Raw genomic sequence first — 18,953 nt, 5'->3', positions numbered from 1 at the left:
CGCAGAATTCAAAACAAAGAACGTGAGGTTGAGTACAAGTAATTGAACTAGTCAACACACCATACTGCACAAATACAGTTTTATAAAACTAACAATCAGGAGTGAAAGCAAGTATTAATCCAAATAAACACATATCAACAAAAATAATCCAGCACAACTTGTTCACTGCTAGTATTTATTCCAGTAACTGATACAGGCAGGTGATCTGGAGAAGTATGAAGCACAGGAACAGAAAATGGGAGCCAAACCATGTGCAATTTACACCACTTACAAACACTTCTTGTCCTGCAGCACTAGGACCTCATCCTATCTGCCCTGGGCAACCTATCACACAGGATACACTGGCAGAACACAGTTTGCTTAAGTCAAAGGATACACAAAGTGATTCTGAAACATTAAGGTATTTTCAGTCACGAAGGTTGTATAGGATGGGTAGAAGAATACTGTGCTCAACTTCAAGAAGAACCTAAGCATTTCAATATTCAAAGCACTCAAGTACATGCACAAATGCTTTGCCAAAGGAAATTCTTCAAGGTGGGGTTTTATGCTTTGGTGGGGGTTTTTTGCTTTGGTTTTGGCTTGGGGTTTTGAGTGGCTTTTTAGTTCAACAGAATTCAACTAGGGCAAAAACAAAGTTCTGACACTGGAAGGAAAAATGTCTTGCAACAACACAGGCTTAAGAACGACTGGCTGGGAAGAAGCTCTGCTAAAGAAGATCTGGGGATCTTGGTGGACAGCAAGCTGAAGATGATTCAGATGCATACTCTGGCAGCAAAGTCAACATTATGCTTAGTTTCATTAACAAGGGGAATGTGGGCTTTAGATCAAGTAAAATAATTATATACTGCTCTACTCATCACTCTGGTTTTGGGCTGTCACTACAGGAAGGACAGAAACAAGCTAAAGTTCAGCAGAGGGCTACAGAATGATCAGGAGACTGAAGAATCATCTAAGGTGGTGAGACAGAAGGAATTGGGTTTCTTCCTCCTGGAGAAGAGCCAGCTTTGGGGAAACCTACAAAGCAGCTCATAGGATGTGCATGGAGGCCAAGAAGAAGATGCAGCAGTGATCAACAGGGCATGGTGGGATGACAAGAAACACTGGGCGTAAGTCGAAACAAAAGCAGCCTTTAAACTGACTATACAGAAAACCTTTTTCACCACATTCACCATTTCACTAATCAAGCTAGTGAAGGAGGATGCCCAGTTACTGCAGTTATTGGGCCTAAGGGGATTTTCAACACCTTATGGGAAAAGCCCTGAGGGGCATCAGGACTGACCATGCTTTAAGCAGGAGGTGTATTCCAAATCAAAGTACCCTAGGATCGTATTTAAACGTCTGCGGAGGACAGGCTAATTTTCCAAGACTGTTCACCTACAGAAAATACTAATTGTTACAGCAGCCAGGCAGGCAGATACCCTTAGACAAGTTGACCTCCAACCAGCAGGAGAGCTCCAGTACTGAGATGTCCCAACATGTGTGTTTTAAGAAGGGGCATTACAAATGAAGGGATGAAAAAAGCTAAATAATGTAGTTTAAGTGGCAGCATAACAATTGCAAATTTCTCTTCAGATACAAGTCCAACTGGTAGACATTAGAGACAGTACAGCCTATATAAGTGGTTCTACAACACATAAGAAGAGTCATTAATAATGCAATGCAATCCATCACATTTGGAAATAAACTGGAATGGTTACATACATCATGGGACTATCTAACATTATGGGATAATTCAGGGAGAAATGAACTTCAGGAGTTTCCAATCCAACCTCCTGGTGAAAGAAAGGTCATCTCTGAGGTCTTATCAAGCTCTCTTGCAGCTTTATCCAGCCTGCTCTTAGAAATCTCCATGGACAGAAACTGCACAACCTCCCTGTGCAACCCGTTCCACTACTTGACTATTCACTGGCATCTGAGAAGTTTTCTTTTGCACAACACTTTTGTAGTTAGTGAACTGCATAATGATTTCACTTTTAATACAGATAAAATGAACTGTAAGCCTGAAATAATAATTCTTTTAATACAGACACTCATTCTTCAAGAAAGATTATATAACCAAAAAACAATGAAAGATCAGAAAACTCAAGGGAAACATGGAAATTTAAGTAAAGGGCTAAGGAGCAGTTTTGGGAAAAAAAAAAAAAATGCAATATTCCCTACCCTCCCTATATCCTCAAACCAGTGACATTTCCACCGGTTGTATATGTTACTTTCAAATGAAGTTCAGTCTTGAAGTTCCACACAAGCATCTGAGTAGAACAAGGAAAGTGATTCACTACCATCAATAGGTATTTGGTGCTATCCTGTAGTTACTACAGGGTATGTGGGGCACAGGAGGGCAGGAGTGGGCGGTAATGGTAATACTAATACTAATACTAACAACAAGCTAACCACAGCAATAAAACTTGTTTTTGAGAACAAGCACCAAAGCAACAGAACATCAGAAGAAAACAAACTGAGAAAGCAGGAACGAAAGGAAAATGGGGTAGACCAAGATAAAAGAGAGATCAAGAGAGGAATTATCAGAGGGCTGGAGCACCTCTCCTATGACAACAGCTGAGACAGTTGGGGTTGTTCAGCCTGGAGAACTGAAGACTTTGGGGAAGCAGTTTTACAGCAGCCTTCCAGTACCTAAAAGGGGCTCCAAGACAGATGAAGAGGGATTTTTTAGCAAGAGCATATATTGGATAGGACTAAGGGGAATGGTTTTAAACTGAAAAGGAATTACACTAGATTTATACTAGATATTATGAAAAAATTCTCTACGGTGAAGTTGCCCAGAGAGGTGGTGGATGCCCATCCTTGGGAGAGTTCAAGACCAGCAAATATAACATCCCTTCCCAAAAGCCAAATTTTTCAGAGGCTCTACTGAACAACAAAGAGAAAGTATAATTTTCTCTGTAAAGTATAGGTGTCCAGTTTGTAAGCTGTTCTGTTTGGACAGATCCACACTAGTAAACTTAGACGGACTCATTTACAACATCGAAGTCAGAAATGGCAGTTCCAGTATCCATTCATTTTTAAGCTGTGATCAAGAACTTTGACATGCCATTTCTCTCTGTCCTACATGCCACACCCTCCTCATCAGTAAGATTTACAGAAATAAGCACTGAAAATTTTCTACTTGTTTCAAGAAGAAAGTCATCTCAAGGAGCAGATTTTGACAATTATCAAACCCAGATGAAATACATTTTTATTAAATCAATGCAATCTTGTTTTACGCTTAACTAAAATTTGTTCACTATTTGAATTCCAACCCTCTACAATATACATCAGCTTTATGAAAAAAAAAGCTTGAAATGCTTTTCATTTTGAAAATACAATCTAATTCTGTCAAATATCTTGAAGTAAATTTTACACTGCAATTTTATACTTGCAACCAATGTAACGTAATATGCGTCAGAAATACAGAAAATATATACATTTTTTCACATAGAATAAGAAAGTAAGAAATATTTCCCAAATCAGAAAAGTAACTTTGCTCAGAGGAATCTACTTATGAACATGCTCATTTCACCTTCAAATAGCACATTTGGTTACCAAAGAGCTATGTTTTAAAAAGTGCCATCAGCTCTATTTTAAGGGTTTCTTCTAGAAGAGAACAAATTACTGGTTTTACCATGTAGCACTGGTTAACAAAACTAGTATCTACAGCTCTGTTAATCAGGAGTTGCCAGAAGAATGTGTTTGCCAGTATATTGTGCATGAACTCTTACTTTCAGCAAGCCCTGCACTTCTGCCCAACAGTTAGTTTTGCAGCCAGTGACATGGTTTGTATGTTTGGTTAACCCCACTTAAAAAATTACCACCTTTCGTTTGTCATCTCTACATTGCAAGAAACTATCAGAAAATTAAATGGTTGCTTACTTTCAAGCATTCTCTTGCTCTAAAACACAATTCTATCACATACCCTTAATTTTACTCTTATCAAGGGGCTGTCATTTCAGTGGCACACAGAGCAAGGACAAGTTACAATACAAACATTAATGCAGATGATTAACCACGAACAGGACTATTTCGAGTTTAAACAGGCTCAGATTACAAAAGCATTTAGTAACTTAGTTTGGCTTACTCAGATATTAAAACATAGTTAATGAAGGCATAAGTGATACTACCATACAAGATTTCATGAATACTCTGACTCACAGTGAAAAAATTTAGGCTTTGACTAACTGCTGATATTACCCAAAGAATCTTTGTAGCAAATCAGGATTGACACAGCTGAAAAGTTACACCAAAGACAGGTCTATTCTCTCATTAGTGAGGGAGTATGTCGCAAGAGTATGGGAAGATGACCCAAAACAAAAATTCTGTCAGGAAGCAAAGACAGCAGTATGCAGAAGACAGCAGCACGTAGAAGCAGAAAGGAATTTAAAAATCTAAGGAGTCTCTAACTCCTTTTCCTTTTAATTAACAATCAATAATGTCTCCCAGTATAGTATGTATATTGACTACAGCATGTATGTTTCTCTACTACTGAGGACAGCAAACTTTTCCAGACTTATTCCTACAAATATATTTTATTTGTAAAGAAATAAAAACAAATTAAACAAAAAACCAAACCCCAAACAAAAAATACATGCACATTTCATATAGTCCCAGTGAACACCATATCATTTGTTCTGTGGTTTTTTTATTACTGACCAGAGACACAAATTTTCCGTATGATTAGGTACTTCAAGTAACTCATTCAAGAAGATTTGATTTTTTTTAAATTATTATTGCAAAGTATTTGGGGATTTTGAATTTCTCTGTATTCAGTATTCATTTCAAAAATGTTAGTAAAACATATATACTTGCCTTAATTAAAAGCTTACAAGCTGCTTGAATACCAGAAAGCTACACGTGTGGAAAAAGGAAATTACTGGGAAAAAGTAGAGACTATTCAGCCTGGAGAAGGTTGTATGGAAATCTCATATCAGCTTTCCAGTATCTGAAGGGGGCCAACAGGGAAGCTGGAGAAGGACTCTTTGTCAGGAACTCCAGTGATGGGACAAGCAGTAATGGGTACAAATCTAGAAAATTTAGGGTTAGATATTAGGAAGAAATTCTTTATTGTGAGGGTGGTGAGACACTGGAATAGGTTTCAAGGGGAGGTTGTGGACACCCCAACCCTGGCAGTGTTCAAGGCTGGATCAGATAAGGTCTTAAGCAACCTGATCTAGTGGGAGGTGTCCCTACCTATGGCAGTGGGATTATAAATCTAGGTGATCTTCAAGGTCCATTCCAACTCCTTAGCAGTTTGAGTCATCAAATTTGGAACTTAAACTACCTATTGACCGAAATGAGGCAGTCTTATGTACATTTAGTATAGAAGTAGTTCTGAAACAAGTAAAACAAACCAAACAAAAACCACCTTCACCCAAATATGAAAATTGTTCAAGTTTTCTATGAAGATAGATAACTCTCTTCCTACTGTATACAGCTACCCAATAGAGAAAAGGGGCATTCTTTGCCATCCCATACAACTCAGCTTAAGATTTAAACTAGAGATGGTGTGATGTGTGATGGTATATGGCACCATGTGATTAACTCCCTCCCCTCTTTTTATAAGGTTAAATTTCAAATTAGGATGACCTACCTAACTGCATATGTTTACAGAAATCTGGCTTCTTTTCCTGGCTCTATAGTAACTAAATTTACAACATAGTTTTCAACAGATACTTCATGTATCTGCACCGCTTTTCCTATCCCACTGTCCTGGAGGCATTATAATAAAGGGAGAACGTTAGATGTCCTTTATACAAACACAAGACAGTTTAGGAGGTGATACAACTGCACTCAAGTACAAGCTAAGTATGATCTCAATAAATGTCATCTTAGAATCACAGAATGGCTTGGGTTGGAAGGGGCCTTAAAGATCTAGTCCCAATCCCCAATTTTGTTTAATAACAGCATGGAGAAGGCACTCTAAGGAAAAAAAAAATTAAAAATCAAGTAATAGAACTCAGTTTCAAACGTACTTGACTGACCACTGCTCACTTCCAAGAATAAGACTCAAAACTGCTCATCACATTTTTAAAAAAATCATAAATACTCTACCTACAAAAGTGTTTTAGATTGATAGTCAATGTAAGGAAAAGTCAGACTGACTGCCACATTATTTTGTACTGGCATATACAACCAGGAAAGCTCAGTAATTAAAGAAAAAATTCTCCTTGCATATAGCAAGTAAGCAGCTTTTCCCAGCAACAAATGCAGTAAGCTTTAGCAAAACCTAACCTTGCAGAAGTTGGTTCTTTCCTTTTTTTTACCTAGATTTCACATATGCAGATATAGAAAGACATTTTTGAAAGAAACTAAGCACCAATTTTAAAATGTTGTCAGCATTTAATGATGTTAAAGTCAGATGGACATTGTGGGTGGAGAACAAGGCAGCAAAAGGGCTGTCCAAAGTTTCTGAAAGCCATAGTAAAAAGCAACATATAAATTTAACTGCTAACATGTACTTGTGGTCAGTATCATCAACATCACAGAGCTGGAAAAGAATCAAAGATGGGCAGTTCTGCGTGGCAGAAGACAGAACTCCATGACAGCAATCAGATGGCAGCAATGGCAGAAGAGGGTCAACACTGCCTGCTTCTTTCTGTGCCTTAGAAGTGCTGAGAGGTGGGTGAACAAGTGGCTGAAGAACACACTGTGTGTGTACCTGTGAAAGTATTCATCCTCTTTTACAGCTGCTGAGGTGGAAATAGCTTCAGATTACTCACACAGCTATCAGCCATGACAAAGAACATTGCTATTCAATATTTCAATTCATAAATTAAGGATAGAAAGGTATCAGAAATATGTCAGTACCTAACTCTGCTTGCGGGTTTCTAGTACTGCTGATACAACATCATGGTATTACCATAGAAAGAAGATCTCTGACACTAGGAAAAAGGCATGGCTATCAAGGATCAGAGAAATTGTCCTGACCAGTGTGCAGCACAAAGAAACACCCTCTTTATCTTCAGGATTTGGAAAAATTTAGCTCTACATGCTCTGAGTACCACCCTTACTACCTTTGATGTGGTTAAGAAGGAATTTCTCCCCTTGGTGCAAGATTTCCTTCTCACCAGCTAAGGAATTCAGTGTAAGGTTAACCCGGAAAACTCAGTCTGTCTCTACCTAGCAGGTATCCAGAAGAGATGTCACAAGCTGAAAGCCTATTAAAAGGAATCCTCTCCAAAATAAGGAAAAAGTATCTATGGTTTTAACAGTATAGCAGGCAAAAAAAGCACTCCCTTAGAAGAAAACCCTGTTGTCACAGCCACCATCAGCACCAAGACTAGCTGATTATGAACAAGTCCAACTGTAAGGCCACTCCAAACTACAAAGTCCACATGGCAGGTGTAGAGGATTTACTGGCTGATCTGTAACCTCATGGGAAGCTTCTGGCAGAGCCCGATAATTGTAAGGCTGTTCTCTGAAGCCAGTGTAGCAGGATAAACACATTTGAAGACTGCTGTAATTAGCATTTTTCCCCTAGTGGAAGATTGGAGTGTCTGGTTTAAGGTTGTGGATGTGAGATATCCAGTGCTGAGTCTGTGTGGGAATAAATGAGGGAGAAAAGGTAGGCTTACAGTGTATTTATAATTATATACATGGATATTTACGAGCATCCATACACACGAGAATGTTCAAAGACCTGGATACAAATGTGGAACACTGAAGATACAACAGGCACTTACGGTAAGTGCTGAGTTTCAGTAAGTTTTTGCAAACCACCAATATCAGAACATTGTACAAGACTTGAGCTTCAGTACATGACTGTCTCACATTGGTACAATGCTACCAACTTTTGTGCTGTGACTTGATACATCACTCAAAATGAACGAAGACTACTTTGAGAGGGCTGTTTTCAAGTTTGCCTAATCTCACAAAAATTTGATGCACTGATTTTTTGAGTTCAAGCTTAAACTTAATGCAAATGAGAAAGTAAATCATGAGACAGAAGTATTCTGGAACTTGTAGTAGAACACAATTTATTTTCAACAATAAGAATTAGTAACTCCTTCAGAACTACTAATACTCAAGTTACTGAGCCAGCATCAGAATGTTAGGATATATTGTTGATTATTGCTTCAGAAAATTCTACTAGAATTTTAAACACTGTAAAATTCAAGCACTGTAATTTCATCACAGATCCTACCTTACTGGCCAACTTTAGTCAAAAGCTACAGACAGGCAGAAATCACAAGGTAATAGAAAACTAGATGTTTTACTATAAATCCTGACAAAGGCTTTAGGAGAGAGAAACAAATCCTCTCTTCTTTCACTTTTCTTTTTTTCCTATTAAATGGCTAGAACACCTGAGACAGATTGCAAACCCAGCTCACATACTGAAAACTCCCCAGAACTGTAATCATTTCATCACTTTGGGCTGATTAGGTCTTTGGATGCTGGTAGATGGCTTCGGTGAATATGCCGGTAGTCAGTGCATAAAATTACTTCATTGTTCCTTTTGGTTTGTTTTTTTTTAAGTCTACATATCAATCCTTATCTGTCTGAAAACAGTTTGCTATAGGCATAACAACTGAATTTATTGAAATAGTCCTTGCTACACTATGGCAACAAGAAAAACTTTCATGTAATACTAGATACAGTTTCAGTATTGCTGGAGACTTTATCAAAAGTATTACAATACATCTCACACAAAACAAAGAAGGGCCTTGTTAGAGCATTTCACTGATTTTTAAAGAAGGAAACAGTTGTTTGGCCTTTTATTTTTGTTTTAAGGCTTCAAAAAAGCTAAAGAATTAGATCACAAAATGCAGTAATCTTAAGTAACTCCACTTTTGAGCTTCTTCACTATACATCAAACACTAGACCTAGCAGGCAAATCCATCAAAATCAATTAGGAGGATAGAGCAATGTTTTCATTAGTAAACATTGTCTTTCCTTCACAGTTTTCAGGTTCTTTTCCTTTTCCAATTATGAAAAGAAACTACCCCAGTCTTTCAACAGCCAGAATACGTACAGTGAGTGTTAAAGAAGTCTTAAAAAGTTCATTCTGTCTACACTGAAAGTAAGAAGCAATCATGTTCAGTAAGGCTATCACTTTAAGTGGAAACAACTTACATCTTTCCCAATAAAATGCCCAGCATTCTACAAGAAGTATGCAATGCTTGGATATGATCTGAACACAGAAAATATTATCAAACTATACATGGAAGGTGAATGCAAACCAGATTCCTCAACATAAAAGAAGTGATACTATGAAAACAATTTTAACAATGTAAAGCTTTCTGAAACACAACCTGGTTCAATTTTGTTTGCTTCCATACAGACATTTTCCCATCCAGGAGGACACTCTATCAGACAGTATCGTCCTGATGTTTTCTGAATTAAGAACACGGCTTAATTGTTTTTACTAAAATTGAGAACAACAACAGAATGTTTAAAGGGTCCTTTGCAATTTCAAGCTGATGTACTGCTTGAAGCAGAGCATCATCTGGAGGGCAGCGGGAAGGAGACCTTTCCTTGTTTTAGACATTGGGGGAGGATTTCTTTGCCCTCTGAACTATTGCCCAACCATGGGCTATCCAACAGCCACTACTTTTCATTAAGAAGGGAGATTCTAATCTTCCACTGGGTTTTGTAAGCAATGCAATATATGTAAAAGCAAAATGAAAATATATGTGAAAGCATGACACTGCCATCAAATTGTGTATCCTGCCTCTTAGAAAACACAGGAGTGTGGACTGACATGTCAAGTCATCTAAAAAAGAGAAAGCTCTACTAAACACATCATGGAGTGCTTGAAAAAAATCTATGCACCGAAACCTTAGTTCATAGATACTGCTCTGGGCAACATACTTTGTTGGCCAAATAAATATTGTTGCCAGACAACTCATTCTTTTCCACTTTTTCCACATTATAAAGGTGCTCTAACTACACAGTAGAGACAGATACTGAGCCATACCCTGGGACACAATTCACCAAGGGGAAGCTTTAAACCAGGTCATCAAGCAACTATTATCTATTGCTAGGTAGTGAGTTTTTGTGAGAGCTTTCATATTCCTGAGTTGTAGTTACAAGAGCGCAAATTATCAAAGTAGCAAGAAAAACATTGACCAAATAAAACAAAAAACCCCACCCTGCAGCCATTGTTTCAGTCTGCCACCATTCTATAGCAACTAGCACTGTATTGCATAAAACCCATTCCAAAATATTTACCCAAGAGTTGGCCTGGCATTAGGAGTCATAGTCAAACAGATACTCAATTTCCAGTTCCATAACAAAACAGCACATTTTCTAATGTCCTTGAAAAGAATCACTGTAGTAACTCTTATTTTTTAAAGTCAAATTTATTTTATACTCTTGGAATGCATAAGTAAAATTAGAAATCCATTCATAATTATTCTTAAGATATACCAAGCAGCATTTAGTAAAAGCTTAAAACTTTCAAAAATTATGATGTGTAATTTCTGCTCTTCGCTGGAAGAAGTGACATGAACAAATACACTACTTATAGGAGTGTACCCAATTTCATCAGTACAATCATAAACTCTAACCGACTCTTCTATTTATATGATGAAATTCAAAGGTATTACAAATACATATAACCAAGAAAAATTTACATTTACATTTAAATGCAAATTTGCACTTAAAACTAACACCCTATACTGATCTTCCAGATGCCCTAGTCCTAGGACTTTTTCCAGTCCTTGCAGAATTCAAACTCCAAAGAAACTTCCCAAAATAATGAGTAATCTACACCAAAGATGTTCAAGACAGACCAGGGCAACAAAGAGCCCTGTTCTGCTCAGTGTGTAGAGAAAGGAAGAAAGCAATATCTAGACAGAGGGCATCTTCATGGGAGACAAGAATGAATGTGAAATCAGAGGAATGGCTCCCTGGTAAGAATATCTGTGCTAGAAGATGATCCAATGCCTGTAACAGAAGGAGATGACCAAAATCCTGAAGATTCACACAAAATGGTTTTACAAAGTTACATGTACTCAACATGAGAAAACATAAAAGTCACATAGAATAAGAAGGTATGATAAAAATAGGTGATTGCTGGGGAAAAAAAAAAAGCTATGAACCTTGAGTTTCATGTCAAAGCAGATTTTTTTAGTCTTACTAGAGAACCAAACTAGACAGTAGCGAAAGGCAGAATTACAATTCAATGACTGAGGGCAACCAATCACATGGAAAACTTATCCCCACACTGAAAGAAGTTATGTTACAACCTTAAACATCTTCATTATGCAGAAGCTCACAAGGCATGATACAGTCCAGGACGATAGCTTGACTGCTACTGCTAGGTCTGAACTACTACAGAGTTTTATCTCTATTGACTTAAGTTTTCATCTTATATTATCAAGCTTCCAGATAGGGACAGTTACAGAAAAGTAGTAAGTAATTTTTACTCGAAATTAAAGACCTGAGGGGAATGGGGAATCTCTGCAAAAAGTTTAACAGCAATTATAAGCCATGCATGCACCCAGAACAACTGTCAAATAGCTGTTTGGTTTATCCATCTAGCAACCTTAACAGCAGAAATTAACAGATGTGATAATTTCACAAGATGAAATGAGCACCACTCAAGATCTATTCCATGTGCAAATATTTTTTCTAGCCAAAAATCCTGAAAAATCAAGAATTACCTAAGTAGTGCTTTACTCAAATACTCTGGAAGAGGATTCCATTAGCATGAAGTTCACTTTGAAAGACAGAGCAACATTACCTAACAGCAATACCTGCTAAATTAGGCTTCTCTGAAGTTTATCATAATATTTAGTTTACTACTTCACACTGTGATTTTCAGTTCCACCTTCATCAGAACCACTGGTCAAAACAAGGAATTATTCTTTATGTCTGCTCTGAATTTTGCATAGCTACAATTTATTTCCCTTCACTTATAACAAAGCAACTGTTCCAACAGATATTAACATGAAGGTAAAATCAGAGTGGCTTCTTATGATCTACAGCCTCACCACAAACACCAGTTCATTTCAACATTTCACCTAAGTTTTAGTTTTTGTTACCCCCTTTAGATGACAAAATCATTTAGACACAAGAGCAGAATTTCATGTAATATAAAGCTAGGTTTCCTTCAAAAATCATAAAAGTGTGTTCCTTTCATCTTGGTTTAACCTCTCTAAAAGAGAAAGAGTTTTGACAGAAAAAACACACTTGCACAAACAAAGCAAATCCCTAACATGTCCAGAGGACTATGGGGTTTTTCAGCTGAAAAGTAATGCTTGTCAATGGCATTTTAGGCAGGGAACAGATTCACACATCAGGAAGGAATTCTTAAAGCCACTATGTCTGAATTGCATGGACCTAATTAGCCACTAGTTTAGGAAATAACTTCTATGAGGAATATTAAAAGCACAGCATAAAACTTCTTCCTAGAATTATTTTCATTACATTATGTTGTCTGTAGACTGTGGTCAATATCTTAATTCAAACTTATAATTGGTACTATCTAGAGAGCACTAAGAATTCATTTGTAAAGACAGACTATTCACTTCAACTCAGAGTTAAAGGAAAACTGGTCTCCAAACAGTCCTTCTGATGCAAATGAGCAGACCTGCATCCCTGACTTCTTTTCTCCAACCATTTCAATGCAGAACTAGAGCTCAACAGACTCAGTAAAGCGCAATTAGTAATCCCGAACCTCTAACTAATGCCTCAGTGTTTTTCTCTCCTCTTGAACTGTGTCTGCTTAGTGGTAGCAATTATTGAAAAATATTCTGTTCACTAAAAAGCACAAGCATCAGTCCTCAGGATTCCCATCACCTTTCCAGACCGACTAAATATTACTTTAAACATTTGTTGCAAAGACAAATTATTTACCATACCACAGGTTTGGCAAACTTAAAAGGACAGTATTTTCAGACAGATTACCAGCTTCTTGAGGTCTATACAGCATGAAGACTTGCACTTGTTTAAAGTACTGAAAGTGGTAGAATCCAACTAGTGGAGAAGGCACAAGCATTGCTACCATTTAAATGGTGTTTGCTTAGCTCCAGACTTGCACTTCCACTACTAGTATCACTCACAACACAATAGGTTACCAATTTTAAAAACAGGTCTTAAAAATGCCTCAAAGCCAGTTTGTTTAAAAGCTCATGGGTGAGCAACCATGCAGATAAACTGCAGGGGGGTTAAAACCTTAAAATTCCCACTTCTTACTGTTTTAACTAGATTTAAATAACAAGCTTGCACAACTACTACGAAAAGGCTTACTATAAGCTAATGTCATATACCACTCTTCCCTGTGATGCTTAATGAACCAGAATCAGATCTGAACCCAAACAGTAAAGACAAAAATTCCATCAACCCTAAAATATCCTGCCATCCAGTGTACTGTGCAACATTTTCTGTTAATAGATTGCTTACTTGTATTTAAAGCAAAAAAAAAAACTATTTAAAACCTACTGAATAGACCAAACATATATAACACAGCACATGTGAAGTCAGTATTAAAATACAAAACAAAAACAAAGTACTACACCAAAAAAAGCCCCACCCACATTCTAAAGGGTTATTTCTAATACCTTGTTGCTAAGCCTACATGAGTTTTTTCAGACAAAAAATAAGCAAACAGCCACGAAGACTTTTCAAATGCCTTCTTTTTTTTTCACATGATGGCCATTTAAAAGTCAATCTACCACAAGTTATTCTTATGCAAAGCATGTTATTTCTTTAAGCTTTTTGATTAGACCTTGCTACTTCTGATAACACAGATATTAGTTTAGAACAGCATTCTCCATCAGAAAACAAAACTGCAACAGATCAATGGTTCTGACAACAATCCCCCAGCCCTTGGGCAATTGTTATAAAAAAATCCCACTTGTTTTAAAAAGTCTGTTTCAAAAGAATTAAATGCAATTCGCATCCCTAGCCCACAAACCATGTTTAGAAAAAAACACAACACTTCTCTTCCTCTCATATACAGCTATGAAAGCACACATTAAAGATGAAACCTTATTTTGTTACCAACAATAACTGTAACACCTAGCTCAGACATGGCAGCTTAAACCAGTAAGTTTTAGATGCATTCAGGGAAATGTATATGTGTTCTACACGATAGTGATAAATGCACTAGTCTACAGTACACCTTCATTTCTTACTCTCACCCAAAACATCCATGTGCAGTTATTTTATATAACAATTACTTAATTCCAGTTAGCACTTTTATTAAAGGAGAAAGTAAAAAAAAAAGAAACCTACACTGTATAAATGCAAATAATTTCTTGTCTAGAAGGTTTTTAACAACTCTATGAACTTATTACAAAATCATTCATTCACACTTATTCCTTTTTGAAAACTTTGGGTGCTATAAGCACCCAAGACTTAAGATCAAAACCATCATTTTATCTCCTACTGCAAAAGGTCTAAGTCTTTTCACTGTGTTTCTATGCTTGACCAGAAAAAAAAAAATTTAAAATAAGGAAAAAGCGCCAACAAAACTTGGTAATACTTGGAACAAGGGCAAGGGGAAACATTTGAAAAAAGCGGTTCAAAAATGCTGCTTCAATTTGAATCTGTTAATTTATCTACAATCAAAAACATGATTCACCCCACCTTTCCACCTTCCCCCAAAAACTGCAGTATTTTTTTCAGACTTGCCAAAGTGAGTAGCTGCCTCAGAAGTTAAAGCGGACACTTAACTAAATGGTAAGTGTAAAGTTTCATCAAGTTTAAATGATGATCAGTATTACAGACATCTTCAGCAAAGGTCTGTACCTAGCAGCACTCCTGAAACATTATCATTTAAACTACTGCTAGTCAATGCAGAGTTTTGGTTTTGTTCATTTATAAGCTTCTCAAGCCACAGAGCTTCTCTCAGCTACTTTCTGAATAAAAAGAATTCTAAACTTTCAGAATAAAATCATGCAAATTAACAGATTTCTCAGAACAGCAACAATTGTTAGAATAGGTAAACACCTAATAAATTTAAAATTACCACTATGCTCTCAAACATGAGTCCACAAATTACTTCACTGAAAGCAAGTGAAGATATGGAACTCTCACTCCCAAGAAGTATTCAGCCTTCCTTACACATGAGTCAGAGAAGGAATACTCAGCTTTGAGCATGCAACAGAAAGTTTTCATTTCTGTTTTGCTGGGGAAAAGCAGCACTGAATGACTTAGCTAATTATTAGAGTCAAAGAGAAGTTAAGAAAAAGTTAGTAACACAACAATATGCCCTATCCAAGGCTTTTGCTTCTCAATGTCTTACATAACTTAACAAATAATTTGTTCCTAAGTCTCAAAAGAGGCAAGTAGACAAGTAGATCTCTAATCCCTTAGGACTCATCTACTCAATAAAATATTAACAGGAGCTCGAACAGATTCATTTCATGAACCACTTTTCTGAAAAAAAACCCCACACATTTGAACTACTTTCAAAATACTACTCTACCTTCAAAACAAAGTCACATTTTACATGCTGAAGTAAAGAGAAGAGGATCTAGTGGAGTTGGAACAATTGCACGTCACCAAAGAGCTAGACATTTCAAACTAATACTAAGGTACATTAGTCGGTCACATGTGAATACCTTTCAGTGCCAATGCCTAAGCTATATTGCCAGAACTCCAGTCAATTTACATTAGATTTCACTTTTCCTTTACTTTACTGAAAATATAAATCTCCCTGAACCCTTCCATTAAGGTTGTGATTACCCTGTCTGGAAAACCCTACTCTCTCTTATATAGGAAAGTTACAAGACCAGTCACTTAAACCAGATAGTTTTCACTGAGGAAATGCCTGAAGAATTACTACAAGGCATCAACTCTACCGATACATACACCCATCAGCTCCTGGATGACAGTGTACAGTTCGGGCTACAAAGTTAACCCAGCAGACCAACAACCATGTCTGCACTGTTTAAAATGATTCGGTTTGACCCAGCTCAGGCACACACAGCCAAAAGTCATATCCAGGTTACTGCATCTTCACAGATGCCACACTTGCTGCAGTCCCTACAAAAAGCAGGATGTGCCTTGTGGTCAAGCTGAGCCTGGAAAAACAGGGAAACAACAGAGGATTGTCACTTCTTGAGCAGTCTAGTAAAGGGGCTTTCATTTAAGCTGATAAACAGTACAAATGTGAATCACACCATCATCTGGGTTGAAAATACAGCCAGATTTGTGTCAGCTCAGGGTAAGAGTGAAAATAAATGTGAACATTTCTAAGTGTAATTATCTGGAAGGAAAACATACTTTATCTATAAAATCATTACCTGCTGCCAGTTTGATGTAAACGCACCTGCAGTCTTATCAAATGCTTCTAGAACTAGCACGCTAAAGAGCTCATACATTCAAGGATATTATGCATGCACTTCATTTTTCACTCTCAGTAGTTCAACTGAAATGTCATCGCTGACATGAGTATGCTCCTATACAGGTTCAGAGGCTTAACTGCAGAAGTGTGGAGTGAATGCAAGTAAATTAATTTTTTCTTTTAATAATAACTATAATGAATCAGGTAGCTTTTGTGCAAACTTTAGTAACTATGATAATAAATATGCACAGCTGACCTAAAGCAAGTATGATTTGTTAAACTACTTTCTAACGAAACTACACAAGCACAGTCTGCCATAAACACCGAAGAAGACATGCTGGAGTTAGAACTTATTGGAAATGGACAAATGCATTAATAAGACAAAAAAGGTCAGCCACAGCCAGTTAGCAGTCAACCTGCAATTCCAAAAAGACTGTGCTATGTTCTGAAACACAGTCACAAAGGCTCCTTGACACTGGCTTCAGCCCACTTTTTTGGAAAAGTGACTGTCAGCCAACAGTGATATCGTTAAAGTCTAAGCCCAGTGCAAGCCAGGAATTCTAATTACAATAAATCTTGCAAGATGTAGGAAATAATCACAGAAAAGCCTCATCTTTGTGATCAAGAAACTGTCTGTAATGAGCAGACCTGAAAATACCCAAAGCTGTCATAGTTCCTAATCTTAGAATTGCTTTCAGCACTTTTTCGTGGCTCTGCTAGCAGTCAGCACCTGGGTGCAGAAACAGGAGCCAGCTCCAAGACCAAGCCAACGTGATTTCTCAGAGGCTTCTGTTAATAAACAACCAGGGCCAGGCCAAGAGCAAGTGTGAATTTCCTCCTTTTCCCCGGGATCACGCACATGATCAGCCTCCACCCTGTAAGCAGGGAGCCCGTGTCACACACAAACAGGGCTGTAACCTGCGTCCCCAGCCCTCCCCCTACCCCCCCTCGCTGCTTTCAAACCAGACGCGCAGCACGAACCAGCCAAAGGGAACATGACAAGGGGCAGCGGGAGGGTGTGGTTTGGCTATTACATTTTTTCTTTTTTTTAAAAAAGGACAAAACCCAACCTCTCCCGGCCATTAGAAACACCCATTCCATTAGGAAGAAATTACCCGCTGTGTTTTTCCAGTACAACATGTGAACTCAGGACTACGAACCTGCTCCTGCTATTTACTTTAGGCGGCGGGCTGGCAGCGTGCAGGCTCGGAGAGCCAACGCGCTCCGTCCGTCACGCCCTGGGAAAGCCACCCCGGGGATTGCACCAGCAGCCCGGAGAGCCGCGGGACTACAGGCGGCAGGTTGCTTTGGAAGAGGCGCCTTCTGCACAAAGACGAATATTTAAAGAAACAAACAAGCTAGCAACACAAAAAGCGCCCAGCACCGGGATTCTCAGTCTTCCTCCTCCTCCACCAGCCGCCTGTCGGTACTGTTAAAGTCACAGACAGACAAAAAAAAAGCCCACGGAGGTAGCCGGTGTCGGGCTCGGCAGGGGGGCAGCTCCTGTATTCTCACCCTTGCCCGCCCCCTTTCGCCACCTCCATCTCCCCGCGGGTTTCTCCCCTGCCTCGAACCCGCCTGTCCCGCAGGGTCGGGCCGGCATGTGCCTGCGGGAGTGGAGAGAGGGAGGAGGGGAAGGCTCCGGCCCTGCGCTCCCTTCCTCTCCCCGGCCGCTGCAACCTGCCCTCACCCGGGCACGGCGAGGGGCCCGACTCTCGCTTCCCAGCGAGGAGCGGAGCTTCGGCCGCGGCCAGCGCAGGGCAGCCCATGCCCGAGCCCCGGCCGGGGCGGGGGGCGGCGCGGGGGCCCGGCTGCCGCGGGGCGCGGCCTGGCCCGGGCGCGGCGTCTCACCGGGCCGGCCGGCGGGAGGCCCCCGCAGGGGTCGCTCACCTCGGTGGGGTCGCTGATCTCGAACAGGTCCAGCCGGTTCGCGTTCCAGTGGTTGATGATGTCGGCGAGTTTGCGCCGCTCCTCCTCCCGGCTGCCGCCGCCGCCGCCGCCCGACATCCTCGCCGAGCCCGCCGCAGCCGGGGAGCCGAGCCGGCGCCGGGGCCAGGCCCTCTCAGCGGAGCCCCGGACGGAGCGGGGTGTCCCTCAGTCCCGGCCGGGGAGGGGAGGGACCGGCTCTCCCCGCGGCCGCTGCCGGCTCGGGCGCCGCGGAAACGCCCCGGGATTGTGCCGCCGACAGCGATCGGCCCCGGCGGACAGTGGGGAAGGAGAGAAAGAGAAGGGGGAAGGGCGGGCAGGGGGCGGGGAGGAAGAGGAAGGATGCCCCGAGTCGGCAGCGGCCGCTGTATCTCCCGGCTCGGCAGCGCCTGTGGCAGCTCGCCTGCCCTGAGCCCAGCGAAGCCGCCGCTGCCGCCGCCTTTCTCCGCCCCGGGATCGCCCTCCTCTCGCTCTCTCTCTCACACACCGGCCGTGCGCGCCCCCGCCCGGCCGCACGCCCTCCTCCTCCCCCTCCCGGGGCGTGTGCGCGCCTGCGCGCGCTCCCGCCGGCCGTCACCTCCCGCCGGCGGCGGCCGCGCGCCTCCGGAGAGTGCCCCCCGTGTCCCGTCCCGCCCTCCCCTCCCGCTCCCCCGCTCCCGCCGGCGGGGGGAGGCGGCCGGGGCCCGGCGGTGGCCGGGGCGGGGCGAGGCGCGGCCAGGTGCAGCGGGAGTCCCCGCACGGCGGCCGGCGACACGCGGCAGCGTTGGCGCGGCTGGGGCGGCGCGGCCCGGCGGGGAGC

The 18,953-nt window shown here is 40.6% G+C and overlaps 1 protein-coding gene across 22 annotated transcripts in view; it reads right to left on the bottom strand.

The window, feature by feature from the left end:
* The window catches only part of AFDN (afadin, adherens junction formation factor), a 118,817-nt gene extending 100,207 nt beyond the window's left edge, over nt 1-18,610 (bottom strand). For 10 of the 22 annotated variants that reach the window (XM_085055360.1, XM_085055372.1, XM_085055376.1 and 7 more), the window contains exon 1: nt 18,119-18,609. In XM_085055360.1, the coding sequence (XP_084911486.1) occupies nt 18,119-18,235 (117 nt within the window). In that variant the 5' untranslated portion in view covers nt 18,236-18,609. Of the gene's footprint in view, nt 1-18,118 lie in introns of all 22 variants that reach the window. The other 12 variants (XR_014850817.1, XM_085055362.1, XM_085055361.1 and 9 more) reach the window with 3 other exon arrangements.
* Between the last annotated feature and the right edge of the window lie 343 nt (nt 18,611-18,953).

Source organism: Lichenostomus cassidix, chromosome 3 (assembly GCF_008360975.1).
Source record: "Lichenostomus cassidix isolate B80296 chromosome 3, HeHo_3.0, whole genome shotgun sequence".
NCBI lineage: Eukaryota > Metazoa > Chordata > Aves > Passeriformes > Meliphagidae > Lichenostomus > Lichenostomus cassidix.
This window is presented reverse-complemented; position numbering and strand designations above follow the sequence as displayed.